The following is a 19,128-nucleotide window of genomic DNA, read 5'->3' on the forward strand; positions in this document are numbered from 1 at the left end:
GGGGTTACTAAGGGCATCGCTGTTGCTGGGCTAGTAGTACCATCGCTACTACCGCTGCTGCTGTTACTACTGCTCTTACTGCTACTACTACAGCCACAACTACGGTTACTATTGCTGGTCCTGCTGCCGCTCTACTCCAATTACTACAGCTAGTGCTACTCCTATTGTTACTGCTCCTTCTCTTACTGCCATTCCTTCTGCTCTCACTCCAGCGCTTCCTACTACCATCACTGCTCTGACTAGTATTACTACCGTGGCTAACCACCACTGTTACTGTTGGTACTCTTACTGCGGTCTCTTGTACTGCTAATATTATTATTACTACTGCTCTAGGACTGCTGCTACCCCTGATATTACTACTAATAGCATGACCGCGGCTGCTATGTTAATGCTATTACTACTACTATGGTTGCAACCGTTACTATTACTACAACCAATAGTAGCATCGCTGCTGCTGCTGTGTTACTGGAGCTGCTGCTATGACTATTGCTACTGCTCCTTGTGCTACTACTTCGACTATTACTTCTGCTTTTGCTACTACTCTTACTGTCGCTTCCACTACTACCACGACTGTGTCTGCCACTGCTAGTATTACTTGTACTACTATTGCTGTTGCTACTGCTGCCGTTACTACTCTTGCACAACTGCCGTGGCTACTACTATTACTACGGCTAGGACAGGGCGGCAGTTGTCGCACGCACTTCACTGGCACTACCCTCTGTACGTGCGGCCCGTGCGATGACCATATGGATAAATAAAGCTTACCTTCGGAGTTTGGCTCCTTGGTTCCAATTCCTGGCTCTGACCCTTACCGGCTGGGTTGTATAAGTCAAATTACTTAACCTTCTCGTGCCTCAGTTTTCTCACTGGTAAAATGAGTGTACAAATTGTCCCTGGTACACTTTTAAATTGAAATGAAAAGTGATGTTTTATATAAGGCACGTAGAACATTGCCTAGTGTGTATGATAAGGACTAAAATAGATTTTATTATTATTTTTGTGGTCTTTTTCTTATTGTGTCTCTTTTTAAAGATGAGGACACTGAGGCTCAGGCAGGTAACTTGCCTAAAGTTGCAAAACTATAAGTATCTGAGCCAAATTTGGAACCAAAGTTCCTATGACTGTCACCCTGCACATACCACCCCACGGAAATGATTCCGAGGCCAGATAGGAGCGCTCTCCCACCATGTGCTCTCTGGCAGTTCCTGGAACGAGGAGCTGCTGCAGGCTGTGTGTGCAGGCCTGGCAGAGGAGCTGCACCTGTCTCCTGACGCCCCTGGTGGCATGGTGGATTTCCGGCGGACCCTCACCCTCAGCTTCTTCTTCAAGTTCTACCTGACAGTGCTTCAGAAACTGGGCAAAGGGAACGTGGAAAACGTGAGTGTGGGGGTGGGAGCAAAATACAGACTCTCTGCAGGACTCTTGTGTGGCCATTTAAGAAGCCAGTTGGAGTGAGGGAGTACTGTGGACCAGGTGGTGAATTTACTTCTCCCTTCTCGTGTCTACGGGCAGAGGAGAAAGGACCAAGGACTCATGGCCCAGGGAGCCACATGGAAATGGGAGCCAGCGGGGTGGCTGAGAGGCAGAGCACTGGACTGGGCATCAGTGACATGGGTTCTGGTCCTGGCTGAGTCATTACCTCACCTGAGAACTTGAATAGGTCACAACTCTCTTGAACCCTTGACTAGAAAATCTGTGGAAGGGGGAGGGTAAACCAGATGATCCTTCCAGAGGAGAGCTGATACAACTGTGGTTTTGTAGTTAGAACGGGAATGTGGAGTGAGATGAGAAGGTAGACTGTGGAATGGGAATGTGAGGTGGGGCTGCTACAGCCAGGGGCCTGTGGTCACTGCGAGGGTGTGATCTGGAGGGGTTGCAGCTGAGCGGGAGCCCATCTCCCCACATGGGTTCACCAGGTGTTTATTTTGTACCTTTTATGCATAACATTACACTAGGCACTAAGGGGCAGCCTCGTGTGGGAGAGACCTGGTCAATAAAGGCCAGCCTAGACTGACAACTGAGAAGATGGTTTGGGGAGCGCAAAGGAGAGAAGGCTCCACAGATGTGGAGACAGCTGACTGAAATCCCTCTTTGAAAAACATTCGTAGTACTTATTTTCTTCTGATTATAAAAGCAATAAACTTATTGTGGAAAACTTTAAGAACACAGAAATGTGTTAAAAATTAAAATTGAAAAGAAAAATATTAAATATTTTTTGAATTAAAAAACTTTATATTAACTTTTAAAAAAATTAAAATTGCTCTTCTCTCAGATCCTATAGAAAACCAGTGCTACTATTTTTGCTTATTTCTCTGATCTTTTTCCTACATTTATCTGTCCGTCTGTCATCCAATTTCCTCTCTCTCTCTCTCCTTCCATCCATCTATCCATAGACCTGCCATCTTCCCAGCTTTTGATCTGGAACAGATCATTTTCTAAACAGATTTGGGGTCATGCTGCGTATAAAGTTTTATGCCCCCCTTGATTCTGTTGAGATTATATTGTGCACATTTCCCCTATCATTAAATATTTCCCACAGAAACAAGGAGGAAGAAGCCTTTTCCAGCAAGGCTGGGGGAGAAAGAGCAGCATGGATAAATGCACGAGGGAGGGAGACCACTTGGTGTGTTGGAGGAAGTACAAACCATTCACCGTGCAGGCCGCGGGGGTGGGAGAGGACCTGAGGCTGTTATTAAATACCGAACCCTCGCACCCCCATGCTGATGTTGAGATAGACCCAGCCAGAACTAGAAGGAATGTGAAGTGAGGAGCTGAGGGGAACGGTTGTAACCTTTACCCCCTGGGGACAACCAAGGGTGGAATGATAGGAATAGTCATGATCACCACAGTTATCTTGCTTCCACAGAATTGTGCGAAGCTGGACCCCTCCGATGCCAGTGCCACCTTACTCTTTCAGAAAGACCCTCCAGCCAATGTCCAGCTCTTCCAAGTGAGTATACATGACGTATGGCTGATATCACGGGCCCTTGCAGGGCATATCGGATGATGCTAACCTTTGGTGAATGACCGACTCGAGTTGGATATAGGCGCTCAAACTCCTTACTGCTTTGCGTAAATATCCAGTGAAGAAAATGGGCATCATATTAATGTCAACAAAGCTATTTTCCCCCTTCCTTACTTAAATTTCTCTCTTGGGATTACTCTCATCTTCATCTGCTCTTTAAAGAAAAGAAAAAATTTTTTTCCAATTTGTCTTTTCTGATACCTCCGTGGGGCTGATGTGCAAAGCCAGGAGTTCTCCTGACCATGTGAATAAAACAAAACAACAACTTTCTATCAACAGCAACTTTCTGAGAAGCACTAGGTAAAGGATCAGCTTTTCCTGTAAACATTTTGGATTTCGTGGGCCATACGGTCTCTGTTGCAACTCCTCAACTTTGTCATTGTAGCATAAAAACAGCCAGAGGCAATACATAAATGAATGTGTGTGTACCAATAAAGCTTTATTTATAAAAGCAGCCAGTGGGCCAAATTTGACCCACAGGCCATAATTTGTGGACACGTGCACTAGAATATGGTGGTCCAAAGTGTGAACTCTGGGGCCTGATGGCCAGGATTTGAATCCAAATTCTGCCATGCCATAACTGTAACCTTGGGTAGGTCACTTCCTCTCTGTATGTTTTGGGCAAATTAATTATGCCCACCTGCAAGTGTGCATAATGATGGCCTCTGTCTCATAGGATAGCTCTGAGGATTAAATGTGTTAGTACAAGTAAATAGCTTAGATAGCTCCTGGCAGATCGTAAACATTCAATAAAATACTAGCCATTATTATTACTTTGAAAAACACATAAAACAGAATTTTATTATAAATACACTTTAGAACATTTTGGAAAGTACAGAAAGATACAAAGGAGAAAACAAAAATCACCCAGGATCCTACCTCCAAGAGAAAATCATTATATTTTTGTTTACTTCTTTCCATTTTTCCTATGCATATATAGACGTGTATATACTACATTTATAACGTGCATATTTTTTTTACAGAATTCAAATGATCGTACACACACACAATGTTTTATGCCCTTTTTCTACACTTCACATGAGCATTCTTTCCTTCTCATTAAAATCCTTCAAAAGTATGTCGTAACAGTTGCACACTATTCCACTGTATGCATAGAGCAGAATCTCTTGACTCCACCCCCAATGAATGGACCTCGAGGTTCCTCTTTAGTTATTTATTTTTTCTTCTGGTGTAGAGTGCTACTATGAGGTCACTTCTCAGTGGTTCTTATCTGCCTGTCTCTTCCTCTGCCCCTCTTGTTTCCTTCATCCTTACTCCTCAGGTTTGCTTCGGCCTGAAGCTCTCTGCACTTTCCCTGGGCCTGTAGGGAAACAGTGTCCTCCGCAGCTCAGCTTGACTGGTGACCATGTTGTTCCAGGAGGTGCCTGAGGGTCAGTCTGAGGAGGACATGGTGGGCCGGCCCCTGCCCCACCTGGCCTCGGCCATGCAGGCTTCTGGGGAGGCTGTGTACTGTGACGACATCCCTCGCTATGAGAATGAGCTGTCCCTCCGGCTGGTCACCAGCACCAAGGCCCATGCCAAGATCACGTGAGTGTAGGAAATATACTCGGGGGGATACTAAGGGGAAGAACATGGCTCGGAGATTGTGTTCCTGCTCCAGTGCTTTGCCGCCAAGACCTTGGCCTGCATGCTTAAGCTCTCAGTTTCCCCATTCATAATAGGATGTTTTCATGAGGGTCAGTGATAGAGTCCATGAAGGACCTAGCAGGGAATAGTCTCTCGTACCTGTTTGTTGAACACGGAGAGCCCAAATGACAAGAACGGCCACTCTATAATAATAATCAACGCTCGTATGGCACTTAATATTTGCTGTACCCTGGATTAAAGCGTTTCCCATGTATTGGCACATTTACTCCTCTCAGCAACCCTATAGGCACGTCCTGTTACCCCCATGTTCCAGATGAGAGACGGGCATGAACACGGTCAGTTACTTGCCCCAAGTCCCAGAGCTGGCAAAGCCAGAGTTGGCAACAAAGCCAGGTTCGAAGCCAGGCAGCACTGGCCACTGGGCTGTGTGGCCTCTGGATGTTCGGGGCAGAGGCTGCGTGTGATTTGCGGGTGGGCATTAGACACATAGCCTGCCGAACAGAGAAACCCTCCTTGGGCCCTGCCCCTGCAGGGATTAGCGATCCAGTCTCCTCATCCTGGGTTCTTCCTCTGCTGCTCCCAGCCACCTGGGACAGGCCCTGGGAATGATAACGTGGGCATAGATAAAACCTAACAGATGAGTAAACTCCTCCAGCTCTCTGAAAAAATTAAAAGTTTAAGATGATACGGTTGCCTGCTATAGGAGAAATTCATTTGCCTTGTCCTGAGTGCAGAGTGACCACACTGACCACGATCAGTGTGAGGACAGAGGCATCCAGTGCGGTGGGGGGTCTTCTGCTCTGGTTTCCTGTCTGGGACCTCACTGTGCTCATTCTTTCAGGTCCATAGATATTTCAGAAGCTCAGAAGGTGCCAGGGTTTGTTTGCTTTATCTCTGCTGAGGATGTTCCTGGGAGTAATAAAACGGGAATTCTTAATGATGAAACAGTCTTTGCAAAAGATGAGGTAGGTCTTGGATTTTTTTAGATCTGAAGTTAGTGGAAAGAATGATTGAGTTTTTATTTATGCTTATGCCTCCAAATCCCTAATTTTGAAAAGATTCCATATTTGCACATACTGTGGCCATCATCCGATTGGCCAGGGTGCAGGACAATCAGTAAAGGGACGGATTCTGTCTGGTGGCACTTTAAACTTTCACTTACAGTTTATGTGTTTATTTAACTGATGGTTGCTAATTGCACGTAGTAGGATGAGTCCCAGACAAAGTGGCATTTAAACAAGACTGGTGATTGTTTTTGAACTACCAGTTATGTTCTTAAGGGTATAATGTTAAGCTCCTTTATTAAGGAAAACGAAAATATGGCAAACTAACCAGAACAGAAATCACATTATGTGTATTGATAAATTCACTTATACGAAAGTTTGTCTACTGATGAACTTATATCGTCTGCTGATGTACAGAGTTCACACACACACACACACACACACACACACACACTTCCCAAACATTCAAGATGGCAGCTACAAAAATCCGTATACTTCTAGGATAGTTCTCAGACGGTCACTTTACAATTCCAATGCATATCAAATGCAAATTGGAGATGAATAGGTCTTGCTGAAAGGCAAGTTCACTTTATTATTAATTTACAAGTGAAGGAGAGCAATCAGAAACTACAATCATGAGACCCACGGATTCCATATGACAGAAGAACAAATTACTTTTACAAACTTCAAGAGCCTCTAAGACCACTGCTAGCATTATGGGTAGTGAGAATCAGCCAGGTTTAACCACCATAACACTAACCAATTAAGTCAACAACTTAACTGGGTCCTCAAGAGATAACGATCAGAGACCATATGGGTTTCTAGTGTCAGAAACCACATATTCCAAAGTAATGAATTGAACAATTTTGTTTTGTCTATGTTTTGGGGGATGTTGGAAGAAAATTACCTGTGAGGGACTGAATCATTAAGTAATGAGAAAATGACAATCCTTATTCAATATAACAAAAAACTGGTTTATGGGTTATCCAGTCTAAGAATCAGCATTTGGGAACTACTGCTTGTGGGCATCTAGATGAAGTATAAGACATGATTGTTGCCTTTGAGAAGCTTTTGGTATAAATCTGGAAACAAGATAAAAGGGAGTGGGGTGGTGGCAGAAAATGAAACTGGAAATTGGCACTAAGATTTAGTCGTGGTCTAGCACGATTGTGATCTTGCCTTCTGGGTCTGCAGCTCTTTACCTGAAGAGCAAGGGTGTTGGAGGGGTCTGAGTCAACAGAGAGACTTCATGCTGCCACACCTCCCCTTCTGCTGCTCACGGCAGACATGACTAATCAATTGCCACATTCAATCCTGGGCAACTTCTCGACAAGCTGCCAGTAGTAAATCATCAGAATTGGTCATTGAGATGAAGCGAGTTTGCCTTCCTGATACTAGTGATCTCCAAGTCCAGTTTCAGTTCCACTGATTCTAAACACTTATGAAGAAGCACATAATCCCAAATAGTAGGACAAAGACATGAAAAGGCCCCAGGGCATTCCTGAAACGTACCTTAAGGAAACCTTGGCGGCAAAGACTCCCTTTGCCCTTTGAACAATCCAAAATCATTTGCTTCATGAGGAGCACGTGATGTTCTTTAACGGTCTGGCTCTGTTCCCAGGTGACTTGTGTTGGGCACATCATTGGCGCTGTGGTCACCGACACCCCAGAACACGCACAGAGAGCCGCTCAAGGGGTGAAAATCACCTATGAAGAACTTCCAGCCATTATCACAATCGAGGTAACGGAGAAAGGGCCGCATAGAAAGGGGGGAGCTCCCTGTCCCTAGAGGCACCTTTATTGGGATCCTTTAGGGAGGATTCCAGCAGCAGAGGGGATTTGACTCAACAGGTTTTTACATTGTTTCCTGCCCCAGGATTGCGTGGTCTTTGAAACCTTCCCCATCATGGTCCCAAACTCAGTCCACTAGGGGTCAAACTAGGTTCCTCCTTCGCAGTGCCAACTCCCATTGGTTCCCTGAGGGACGCTACCTTTCCCTCAAGATCCAAGGTTGTCCACCTGTGGACAAACTGTGGGGGCAAAGTCTTCCTTTGCCTTTTGAACAATCCAAAATAATTTGCTCTGGGAGGAGCACGTGATGTTCTTTAATGGTCTGGCTCAAGATCCAAGGTTGCCCCCCTGCCCCCGTTTCTCTGAGGAAACGGAGGAATGAGACTCCCCGGGCCACAAGCTGGCTTACTTTAAGTCTGTGTAAGACGTTTGTAGAGATGTCTGTGTGAGAAGAGAGAAGGAGTTCCAGCAGCTTCTCTTCCCCGGGTCAAAAATGACTTACCTCTCCTCTGAAAGTCCAGTCACTGAAGCTTCTTTCTTGTCCTCAGGATGCTATAAACAACAACTCCTATCATGGGTCTGAGCTGAAGATAGGGAAAGGAGACCTCACGAAGGGATTTTCCGAAGCAGACAATGTTGTTTCAGGTATAGCTGGCACCATGGGGTCCCTGTGTAATGACAATATGGGCGGGCCCTGGTTTATAAATTAAATTCAAGGGCTGGACCTTGAGTCCTGGAGCAGGGGAGTGAATTTTTACCAGAAGAGTCCTCCTGACGTATGTAACAAAATAGTAGACAGTTGGCAGGGAAAGACCCTCTGTCAGCTTCCATCTCTGCCCTCCTGTCTCTAGGCTAGATTAGACCTAAGTGATTCTCGGGAGCTGGTAGTGTGTCGAATTTGGAGGACTGTCCAGTGAAGGTAGAGGCCACAGATCCTGGCCACCCCCCACTGTGGGCTTGCAGACCGTCCTCACCCATCTGCAGCCGGGGCGCTCCCCCTACTCTCCTCCTCACCCACCCCCACGCCGTGGAGTTAGGCCCAGAGCTCCCACGTGGCGCAGGGCTGCTGACCAGACCCCTTTTGGAATTGTCGCCTACACGGTCCCTTGCGCACTGCTAAGTCACTGTGGAGCCAGCTCTCCAGCTGGCCGGATAACTTCAGTTTCAGAAGATGCTCTCATTTTCAGCTTTTCAGTCACATCTGTTAATTTCCTTCTTTACCTTTTCCAACATTTTGCAATAATAGTTCAAAAGTCTTTAGTTTCCACTGGCGCAGTGAAAGAAAGCATCATGCCTGATGCATTTTGGTATCATTCTGGTTTCTTTGTCGGGGTGGGAGATTCGGCTCCCAGATGCCTAAGGCTTTGAGACCCTTTCCACCCCTGCTGGGAACCTGGAGCTTACCTGTGAGCGGTTGGTTACTGCCCAGGGCCCAGGGCGAGTGCACTCTCGTTAAGCAAACTCTGGATCACTGTGGGGATCTTGTTTCTCCTCCAGGCGAGGTGCACATTGGTGGCCAAGAGCACTTCTACCTGGAGACTCACTGCACCATCGCTGTCCCAAAAGGAGAGCAGGGGGAGATGGAGCTCTTTGTGTCTACACAGAACACCATGAAGACCCAGGTAGGCACCCTGTGGGTCAGCCCCGGGGCCCGGGGAGGACACTGGGGAGTGTCTGGCAGACTAGGTGTGGCAGTATGGGACGTGGGAAAAGAGAGATCTGGGCTGGTCCATAAGGGGATTTGAGGGTCTGGAGCCGGACCCTGTCAGCCAACAAGGGGTGTCACTGAGCTCTTCCTTGGCCTTCCTTGGTTTTCCTCGTCTGTAAGATGGGCCTGGGAGGCTGTGGTACCGATTTGACGTTTACTACTTGCATAGGGCTAGTAAGTGTTGGCTTTTATCATTCCAGTGATATATGGCCTTGGCCAAATCATATCCGACATGTGTCTCCTCATCTGTAAAACAAGAGTGTTGGGCTTCGTGATAGCCACAGAGACCACTACGCGATTTGTGGCAGCTCAAACGTTCCCCGTTTCTCTGCTGCTGATAATGCAACAGTGGTGGCCAGCATTTTGGGTGGCTGGTCCTCCCCTCACAACTCACCAGTTCCTGGCTAGATGGAAAGAACTTTAGCTCTGAAAGTATGCTGTGGCCAGCTGCTCACCCCACTTGTTAAAAACAAGTGTCTGAATTCAGCCTGTGGTGACTAATGAGTGCTGGACCCCAGCACTGCCAGCTCAAGGGCTGCCTGGGGAGATGGGGGAAGGGGGGCTCCTGGAATCAAGAAATGTCTCCATATTCACAGCAATAATTAGGCTCATGGGTGTCGGCAGGCACTAGCTCAGGCCTGAAGTAAGTCCAGATGATACATTCAGTGCAAGTAATTTTTTTTTGTCCACAGAGCTTTGTTGCAAACATGCTGGGGGTTCCAGCAAACCGGATTTTGGTCCGAGTGAAGAGAATTGGGGGAGGCTTTGGAGGGAAGGAGACCCGGAGCACTGTGGTGTCCACGGCAGTGGCCCTGGCTGCATACAAGTGAGTCCTCCCTGCCAGCTCCTGGGAAGGAGAATAAGGCTGCCTCTGCCAGGAAGGCTTTCTGGATTTCTGCCTTTTATTTATTTATTTATTTTTATAATAATAATTTTTTATTATATTATGTTAGTCACCATACAGTACATCCCTAGTTTTTGATGCAAATTTCCATGATTCATTACTTGGGTATAACACCCAGTGCACCATGCAATACGTGCCCTCCCTAATACCCATCACCTCTATCCCAATCCCCCACCCCCCTCCCCTCTGAAGCCCTCAGTTTGCTTCCCAGAGTCCATAGTCTCTCATGCTTCATTCCCCCTTCTGTTTACCCCCTCTTCTTTTTCCCTTTCTTCTCCTACCGATCTTCCTACTTCTTATGTTCCATAAATGAGTGAAACCATATGATAATTGTCTATCTCTGGATTTCTGCCTTTTAGAAGCAGATTCCCCTTGCTTTGAATTTTCGCAGGCTTCTGTTTTCAGAACTCTTGGGCATTGGGCTGAGGGTGATACCACCTGGTTCTTTGTGTTCTACCTGTGGACCCGTGTCTTATCTCCCCTATCTGGCTGTGAAGGCCCTGGGGGCAAGGACACACCTCACATCCTTCTATTCCTCGCCTTGTCCAGCACGGAGCCTAGACAGCTAGACAGCGAGGCAGCCCAGCACAGGTCTGATGGAAAGAGAAGTGTCCCATGCTGTTCTCATCCCTGGGACTGATAGGAATGGGCCGTTGCACAGGCTCCGGGGTTCTAACCCTCTGATGCCTCCCTCAGGACTGGCCGCCCTGTGCGCTGCATGCTGGATCGTGATGAGGACATGCTGATAACTGGTGGCAGACATCCTTTCTTGGCCAAATACAAGGTTCTAGATGTCGGCAGCTATGCCGGGGATGGGAGGGACAGTGCCATCTCATTGGAAAAGCTGGGGATGAAGATCGAGGGATTCTGGGATGTACTCTTAACATTTTTCATGACTACCTGTAGAAGTTCAAAGAAGAAATAGCCACAAGAAAAATTCAAATCGGCCAACAGAAGCCTAGAGGGGTGATGCTGGCTGGCCACCTCCCAAGTGATGTCCCAGCGTGGTGTCTATGCCTTTTGTGAATTGCTCTTGTCCATATCTGGTCTTTGTCCACTCAGGCTGAGAAGCATGACTTTTCAGCATCCCTGGGGTAAATCCATCCTGCAGAATGTCCTAATGTCCAGGTGTTCACTGCCTGGTGTGATAACCAGAATGACTGCTCAGTGCTTAGTAATTTACAATGAGGAATAAAACTGCCCAGGGCCAGGACAGGCCCAAGTTGTTAGGGTGGGTACCTGCCCCATTAGACGGTGTATGGCTGGTCACTGCCAGTTCCTCTGAGGGACAGTCCCTTTCCTGGGTCCCTGTGGATATAACCATGCATCCTGTCCCTCTAAACACCAGTATAACCTGCCAGATCCCAGTCTGGGAGAGCTTCTCTCCCTGAGCTGGCTTCGAACATCTCCCCTTTGACCTCTTCTGATTTTGTTTCACGATCGAACTCCCCCAAAAGGATCGTATTTCCCTTATTCCCGAATTCTTGTGGGCCCAAAGAAATTAACTTGGTCTTCTGAGCCCCACTTCCTCGCTTATGGGATGGCCTGTAAAGGTTTGTTCTGATGGCTACATAAGGCCGGGGATGTGAAAGCACATTCATGCTTGTTGGGCTATAGCTTAGTGTCTGCTGGCCAGACGCTGGAAGGCGATGTCTCCCATATCTTTCTCAGTTTTTCTGCCTGGCCCTCCCCTCTGTGCCTCCCTACTCCCTCTCACACAACCAGAAGCCGGGAGTAGGCAGGAGGAAGGAGGGGTGTGGGGAGAAGGTGCTGAGGAGCCATGGAGCGTCACTGGAGAGATGTTAGCTCCTCTCTGCTTCACCTGTTAAGCTCTGGTGGCCTGTTTTCATGATGTGATGTCTTGTTCTTTCTGCTTCCTCCAGGTAGCGTAGGTGGGAGGGGATGACTCAGGTTAGCAGAGGAAGGGCACTGCTGAGACATCCCTCTCCTCATCAGGTTGGCTTCATGAAGGATGGGAAGGTGGTGGCTCTGAAGGTGGAACACTACAGCAATGCAGGGAACACCATGGATCTCTCCCAGAGCGTAAGCACTGGCACCCCCGCATCCTGGGGGTGGGGGGGTGCCTGGGAGGTCAAGGGCGGGCCCCACAGCCACCCTGGCTCGGGCCTCCTCAGTTCCTGCCTGTTACCATGATGGTAGCCTCCCCACTGGTTCCCACCCGCGGGTTCTCCACCCTTGGCTCATCTCTAAAGCACAAACATAATCGTATTACTTTCTGATTGGAAACCCTTCCTGCTTTTTCAAGATACTTTGCCAAGCAAGCCAAGTTAGTTACAAAACTTGATGCATAGTCTGGTGACATTGCGTGTATATGTATGTAAAATTAACATGTGCCTCTATTTTTTATATATATATACATATATATGTATATGTATATGTATATATATATAAATAAAATACAGATGTATAATACATATATATCTAATACATATATATAATGCATGATAGATATAATGAAATGCATGGAAAATTCCAAAAGAACATGCACTAAGCAGTGATTAGGTGGGACAAGGGGGGCACTCACTGTTATTTCCTATATAACACATTTTTGTGATGTTTGAATTTTAAGTAATGAATTGAAATCTTCTTCTTTTTTTTAGTAACAGTTTCATTGAAGTATCGTTTACACACCATAAAATTCACCCATTTCAAGTATATAATTTAATGGTTTTTAGTAAATTTAAAGAGTCATGCAAACATTATCATGATCTAGTTTTCAAACATTTTCATCACCCCGAAGTGACCTCTTGCAGTCGCTCCTGTTCTCACCCCCACCCCCACCCCCAGGCCTAGACACCGACCAGTCTACTTTCTATCTTTATAGATTTTCCTCTTGTAGTTGATTCTTATAAACAGACGCATATACTATGTAATCTTTTGTGTCTGGCTTTTCTTCTCAGATTAATGTTTTTAGGTTCATCCATGTTATAGTGTGTGTTAGTCCTTTATTCTTTTCTATTGATAATATTTCATCACATGGATAGACCATATTTTGTTTTCCATTCACCACTTGATGAGCATTTGAGTTATTTCCAGTGTTTAGCCTTTATGGATAATGCCACTCTGAAATTCTCCTATGAGTTTTTTTTTTTGAAGACTTTATTTATTTATTTGAGAGAGAGAGAGAGACAAAGTGAGAGAGAGAAAGCATGTAGCAGGGGGGAGAGGGAGAAGCAGGCTCCCTGCTGAGCTGGCAGCCTGACACAGGGCTCGATCTCAGGACCCTGGGACCATGATCTGAGCCAAAGGCAGATGCTTAACCAACAGAGCCACCCAGGCACCCCTCCTATGAGTCTTACGTAGACACGTATTTTTGTTAATTTTGAAAGTAAACAGTTATCTTTGTGATACTACTTTTTATAATTATTTAGAATCTTAATTTTATAACCATATTGGCTATAGATGCATAGACTCTTCTTGTAAAAATAAGTCACATTTCAGGGAAAACAGAAGTTCCCATGAATCCCCACCCCCTGAGCCTCTCCTCTTTGCTAGGGGCTACCTGGCTCAATTAGAAAACTTCACACTTCAGATCTAGTGTGAAAACGTCTCAAAAAAAGAAACACATTTAGCATTCTCACCATTTGCCACACATGCCTCTTGGTGTTGTAGGAAAAATCAGGTTGAAAAAGATACAGAGCTTGTCCCCAAAGATCTTAGAAGCTTTTAAATTCAATCCAGCAAACGTTTATTGAGTGCCTAGAATAGCAACATAAAGAAGAATATATGGCATTGTTTCTGCCCTCAGGAAGTTCGCAGTGTGGTGGGGGAGACAGATAATAAAAGACAAAATGAAATAGAAGTACAAGTTGATAGAGTGCTAAGGAAAAGCAAAAATGGAATTAATTGAGACATACTAAAAGCATCTAGGATGACTAAGACTGAAATAACCAAAGACACAAAAAGCAACCTGTGGGAAAGAGAGAATATACACAGGGAAGTAAACCAAACCCCAAATGAAACAAACAAATAAAAGCTGCCGTTGGTCTCATCAGAGAGATGAGTTATTATACCTTCAAGAAAGAATAGGATGACATAAAAATGGAACAGTTGGAGAATAAAAATGAACTCCGGTGAATTAAAACTCTGAAAGTAGAAGGGTTGGAAGAAACTTGAGCAAATCTTCCTAAGTAAAGAAAAAAATTATGAAAAATAGGAGAGAAGATGCAATAAAATTCAAGGACTTGTCCAGGAGATCCAAATAATCGAAGTTTCAGAGAGAAAGAATGATTAAACAAGAGAGAGGAGGAAACTGTCAAGAAGTGACTCAGGAAATCCCCCCCCAAACTGATGGGCATAGATTTTGAGATTAAAAGAGCCCATCCAGTAACCAGCACAATGAAGGAAAATAGACCCATGCTAAGTTACATCACTGCGAACTTTGAGAAACCTGGAAGCGAAGAAGATTTTACAACTTTCAGGAAGGAGAAAAACAGAACTGTTTCCAAGAATTGGAAAGGCATTGATTGGATTTGCCAGTCAAATGCCTTCAGAATGCTGAGAGAAACTGGAAAACCTACTTCCAACCTAGAATCTTATATATGGCCGAATCATTAATTAAGGATGAGAGTACAAGAAAGACATTTCAGGCATACCAATCTCAAAAATGTTTCTCTCTATATACTCCTTTTTTTAAAGAAGTTATTCAAGGATGTACTCCAACAAAATGAGGGTGTAAGACTAGGAAAGGGGTAGATGTGGGTTCCAGGAAGGGGAGATTCAGTATGGAGAGAGGCCAAGAGAATCTGGGATGAATGTGAGGGGAAGATCCCAAGATAACAGCTGAACAGAGGGTCTAATGGGCTGCCTATTGAAATTGGAGTTGGCCAGAAGGCTCCAGGAACAATTACTTCAAAAAGATAAGGCTGCTAGGAAGTCTAAAGTGTTCAAACATATTGAGAGATTTCTTGCACTGGGGAAAACTTTAAGTTGACTTAAGTAATAATTGCATAGAAAACTAAGAAAATGAAAAAGTCAAGATAATTGTTAACTCCGGGAGGGGGAAACGTTATCAAGAAAGAGAGAAGTAATCCTAGGGTAACTATGCCGTTCAGCTGTCAGTAATGTTTACAGGATGGTATCAAACTGACTGTTGATCAGATCCAAATATAGCTATATGGGGAGGATGGGGGACAGGAAGGTGATGTGTTTTTGGGGAAAGGGGATTAGGCGGGAATGAAATCCCCCTTTTCTGTAATAAGAAAACAACGTAAGAGTCTACAACTGAAAACATCAAGACGTTTCAGCGGAAGGCATCATTTAGAGACGTGGAAGTTAATGTAAAGAGCTGATAAAGAATGAGCGAGGAGAGCTGTACGTGAAGTAGAAGGAAGGAAAGTGGGGGCTGCTGTTTTGCAGAACACAAACTTATGGAAGTATTTGACTCCTTAAACTGTTTGCCATACAACTTGAATGGGAATACAACCTACTTTAAAATTAATTCATAAGATCACCTATTTTGGAGGTGGCGGGGAAGAGGCACATGATCAGTCCTACCTGGAGAGCCTGGGAAGGGCTTCCCCAGGGAGGAGCTGAATGAGGATGTTAGTATGTGGGTAAGGTGAGGAGAGGCATATCAGGTAAGAGGAACGTATAGTCAGGAAAGAGGATAAAAAATACACTGGGAGAAGGTCATAAAGAGTCTTGGATTCCATGCTAAAAGATATAAAGACTTCACTCCAAAGAGAATAAGTAGCATTTTTAAGCAAGTGGTTGATCTGAAATGACCTTATATTTTCTTTTTCTTTTTTTTTTTAAAGATTTTATTTACTTATTTGACAGAGACAGGCAACGAGAGAGGGAACACAAGCAGGGGGAGTGGGAGAAGAAGAAGCAGGCTCCTAGCGGAGAAGCCTGAGTGGGGCTCGATCCCAGAATGCTGGGATCACGCCCTGAGCCGAAGGCAGACGCTTAACGACTGCACCACCCAGGCGCCCCTGAAATGACCTTATATTTTCGTTTGAGGAGTAGGTTGGAGGGTGGAGAGACACAGAGGCTGGTAGCCCAGTAAGGAGTCCTGGGTTGCAGTACCAGGGAAGAAGTAGCTTGGGCCTGAGGAGCCATGTGGGTCTGGGAACGATAGAGGGGGTGCAGCTCTTGAAGTCGCGTTTTGGAGGAGTCAATGGAATCGGCACACCATTCTCTCCCATTTTGGTTTCTTCTGCTCCAGATCATGGAACGAGCCCTATTACACATGGACAACTGTTACAAAATCCCCAACATCCTGGGCACCGGGCGGCTCTGCAAGACCAACCTGTCGTCCAACACAGCATTCCGGGGCTTTGGGGGGCCCCAGGCGATGCTCATTGCCGAGTACTGGATGAGCGAAGTCGCACTGACCTGCGGGCTGCCTGCAGAGGAAGTAAGTCAGCCGGGAGTTTGGTGGCGTGGGTCAGAGTGAGCTAACCTACTTTGAGGGGACAGTGGCTTTGTCTTGGGCATCACCCGGGGGGGAGGGCAGAAGAGAGGCAGGTGCTGTGGAGGGGGTCGGAAGCTTAACTTGAGGTTGTACCCCTTCATCCCTTGCCACCAGCAAGCCCTCAGTGTCTCTTTCCTTGCAAAGGTGCGGAGAAAAAACCTGTATAAGGAGGGCGACCTGACGCACTTCAACCAGAAGCTTGAGGCGTTCACCTTGTCCAGGTGCTGGGACGAATGCCTAGCAAGCTCCCAGTATCATGCCCGGAGGAGTGAGATTGACAAATTCAACGAGTAAGCGCCGGGAGGGGCGAGTCCGATGTTCGGCTGCTCTCTCGGGTCTCAGAGTCTAAGCCTCTTTGCTGAATGCAGAATACCAGGCTGATATGGAGTGGTTAACTCGTGGGAGTGCTGAGTTTGCTGTCCCTTTCATAGCCATCTCTTTACGATCCTGAGATGGTGTTGAGCCCGGGGGCAGATAGGCTTACAGCTGGCCTCAGCACCATAGCTCGTCAGTATGGTTTGTCTTTATGCACTCGTCCACCTCCGGGGTACGCCGGCCCAGGACTCAGAGCACCACAGTTACACACCTGCCTCTGACACGAATCTATAAATGTGACTTGCCATCACTCCATCAACTTGGGCCTCAGTTTCAACATCTGCGAAGTGGGGATAATTACACTGGCTCTGTTTCCTCACCGAGTTACCCAGAAAACCAAACAGAAATCACAGAGGAGGGGTGACCACTATCATCACTGAGCCACAGTTCATCCCTGGGACTGTCACAGTCCCAAGACCACCAGGGCACCCTGACCCCACCTGAACTCCACTCTGACGGGAAGTGACAATACTTTTAAGTCCAGGCTTTCAGGGGTGGGCCCTGCTTCAGCTGTGCAGAAGGACCCAGAACCCAAATCTGAACTTTCTCATTTGGTTTACCCAACGGGGGCACAACTCAGTTGTGATAAGAACTGTGTGGGCAGCTCCAAGGGTGCCTTGCTCCAATTTTGCAAAGATGTTGCCTGAAACTATGTCTGAGGTGACACAAACGTGATAGAGAAGGTTCTATGAGAATCCTCCTTTTTCTCCAGGGAGAATTGTTGGAAGAAGAGAGGATTGTGCATAATTCCTACCAAGTTTGGAATAAGCTTCGGTATTCCTTTTCTCAACCAGGTAATTGCTTTATATAATCTTGTCCCTCTCCCCTGGGCTTGGCCCCATTTCTCCTCTGTCTGCAGTATTGCAAGGGGAGGGCCATTGTCGCTGGTAACAGAGCTGAGTGGAGGGCCTCTCTGCTGTTTAAATGAAGTTGAACTTGCATATTCTTGTTTGTCCAGAACATCACAGGTCAGTGAGGGCAACATGGGACTCAGAGATCTGGGGTCAACTTCTAGTTCTTACTCTTCCTGGTTGTAGGACCACAGCTACCCTGCCTTCTGATCCTATGGCTTCATCCATAGAGTCTGACCCCCTTTCTCCTGAGGATGGGAGACACATGTAGAGAAATAGGAAAATGTTCTCGAATTGTTGAATGGCTACATCATTAAACCCTGAGATTGACACCACTTCAATTTTCGTCTCAGGTTTCTATCCAAAATGCTGCTGCTGGTTTTCTTTCTCCTGGGCTCCAGCACCATTGGTCCCAACCCTCAAGTTGAGCTAGGATTTATGGAATTTTGTGTTTGGTGTCCTTCTCTTCCCTTAGTCAGGAGCGCTGATTCACGTGTACACGGATGGCTCTGTGCTGCTGACTCACGGGGGCATGGAGATGGGCCAAGGCCTGCATACCAAGATGATCCAGGTGAGCGACCTGGAGACCGGGAGCCCTCTCCGGCCCTGTGGCGTCGGGCGGCGGGGGAGGGAGGGTATTGTGAGACGCTGAGCGGCGGCGCATGGCAGAAGCAGAAGCAAGCCCAGCTCCGGCCCAGGCTCTGCTGTCCATTTACATGTGGTTGTGGGCAAGTCTTCTCCCCTCCTGGCCTCTGTTTCCTCATCTGTGCAAAGGGTTTGGCCAGGTGACCCCTGAGGTCACTTCTGTTGCCAACATTCTAGGGCTCTGTGATTGTATTGGTTTGTAAGCTCCTGGGGGAGCTTCCCAGGTGTGATCAGACACTGACCCCTGTACTCAGAGGGCAGGGGGAAACGGAAAAAAGAGGCCCAGGTTGGTAGGTCACAGTTTTAATAAGCAAAGGGAACTTATGTAAGAGGCCTGCCTTGGGTGGCGGCAAGACGGATGATCCCCACACCTGCCCACGGAATCTTGAAAGTTTATAGAGAGAGGGGCCTTAACTGGGTTTAGTCAAGTTCCTGTGCAGGTGTTCTGAGCCCCACATCATCATCCTTAGAGGCTGTGTCCTTGGAGCAGCCTTTGGGAGCAGGAAAGGCAAGCAGAACCCATATTCCAAGGACAGGGGAAAGGGCGAGGAGCCTCTGATCCCCCAGGTCCAGCGCAAAGGTCAACTGGTGGTCACACCTTCTGGATGCCCTTCCCCAACAGTGTATAAGCACGTGTGTAAAGGTAGCCAGTTTCCCCCACACAGCGGAGCTAGGATATTGGCACTGGATTAGAGTTGGCACACCTGCTTGCCTCACGGACTGGCCAAGTTGTATTATTTATTTATTTTTTTTAAGTCACGGTGAGGTTTAAAAAGTG

At 46.5% G+C, this 19,128-nt stretch overlaps 1 protein-coding gene across 1 annotated transcript in view; it reads left to right on the plus strand.

Annotated features, from left to right (window-relative positions):
* The window catches only part of XDH (xanthine dehydrogenase), a 59,282-nt gene that overhangs the window by 29,241 nt on the left and 10,913 nt on the right, over positions 1-19,128 (plus strand). Inside the window, exons 15-28 of the mRNA XM_045809129.2 lie at positions 1,203-1,377; positions 2,867-2,950; positions 4,404-4,573; positions 5,475-5,598; positions 7,259-7,378; positions 7,977-8,073; positions 8,926-9,050; positions 9,829-9,962; positions 10,737-10,824; positions 11,997-12,083; positions 16,231-16,422; positions 16,624-16,769; positions 17,567-17,648; positions 18,181-18,276. Coding sequence (XP_045665085.2) covers positions 1,203-1,377; positions 2,867-2,950; positions 4,404-4,573; positions 5,475-5,598; positions 7,259-7,378; positions 7,977-8,073; positions 8,926-9,050; positions 9,829-9,962; positions 10,737-10,824; positions 11,997-12,083; positions 16,231-16,422; positions 16,624-16,769; positions 17,567-17,648; positions 18,181-18,276 — 1,720 coding nt within the window. The remainder of the gene's footprint in view (positions 1-1,202; positions 1,378-2,866; positions 2,951-4,403; positions 4,574-5,474; positions 5,599-7,258; positions 7,379-7,976; positions 8,074-8,925; positions 9,051-9,828; positions 9,963-10,736; positions 10,825-11,996; positions 12,084-16,230; positions 16,423-16,623; positions 16,770-17,566; positions 17,649-18,180; positions 18,277-19,128) is intronic.

This window comes from Ursus americanus, chromosome 7 (assembly GCF_024610735.1).
Source record: "Ursus americanus isolate L20-20 chromosome 7, mUrsAme1.1.p, whole genome shotgun sequence".
NCBI classification, from domain to species: domain Eukaryota; kingdom Metazoa; phylum Chordata; class Mammalia; order Carnivora; family Ursidae; genus Ursus; species Ursus americanus.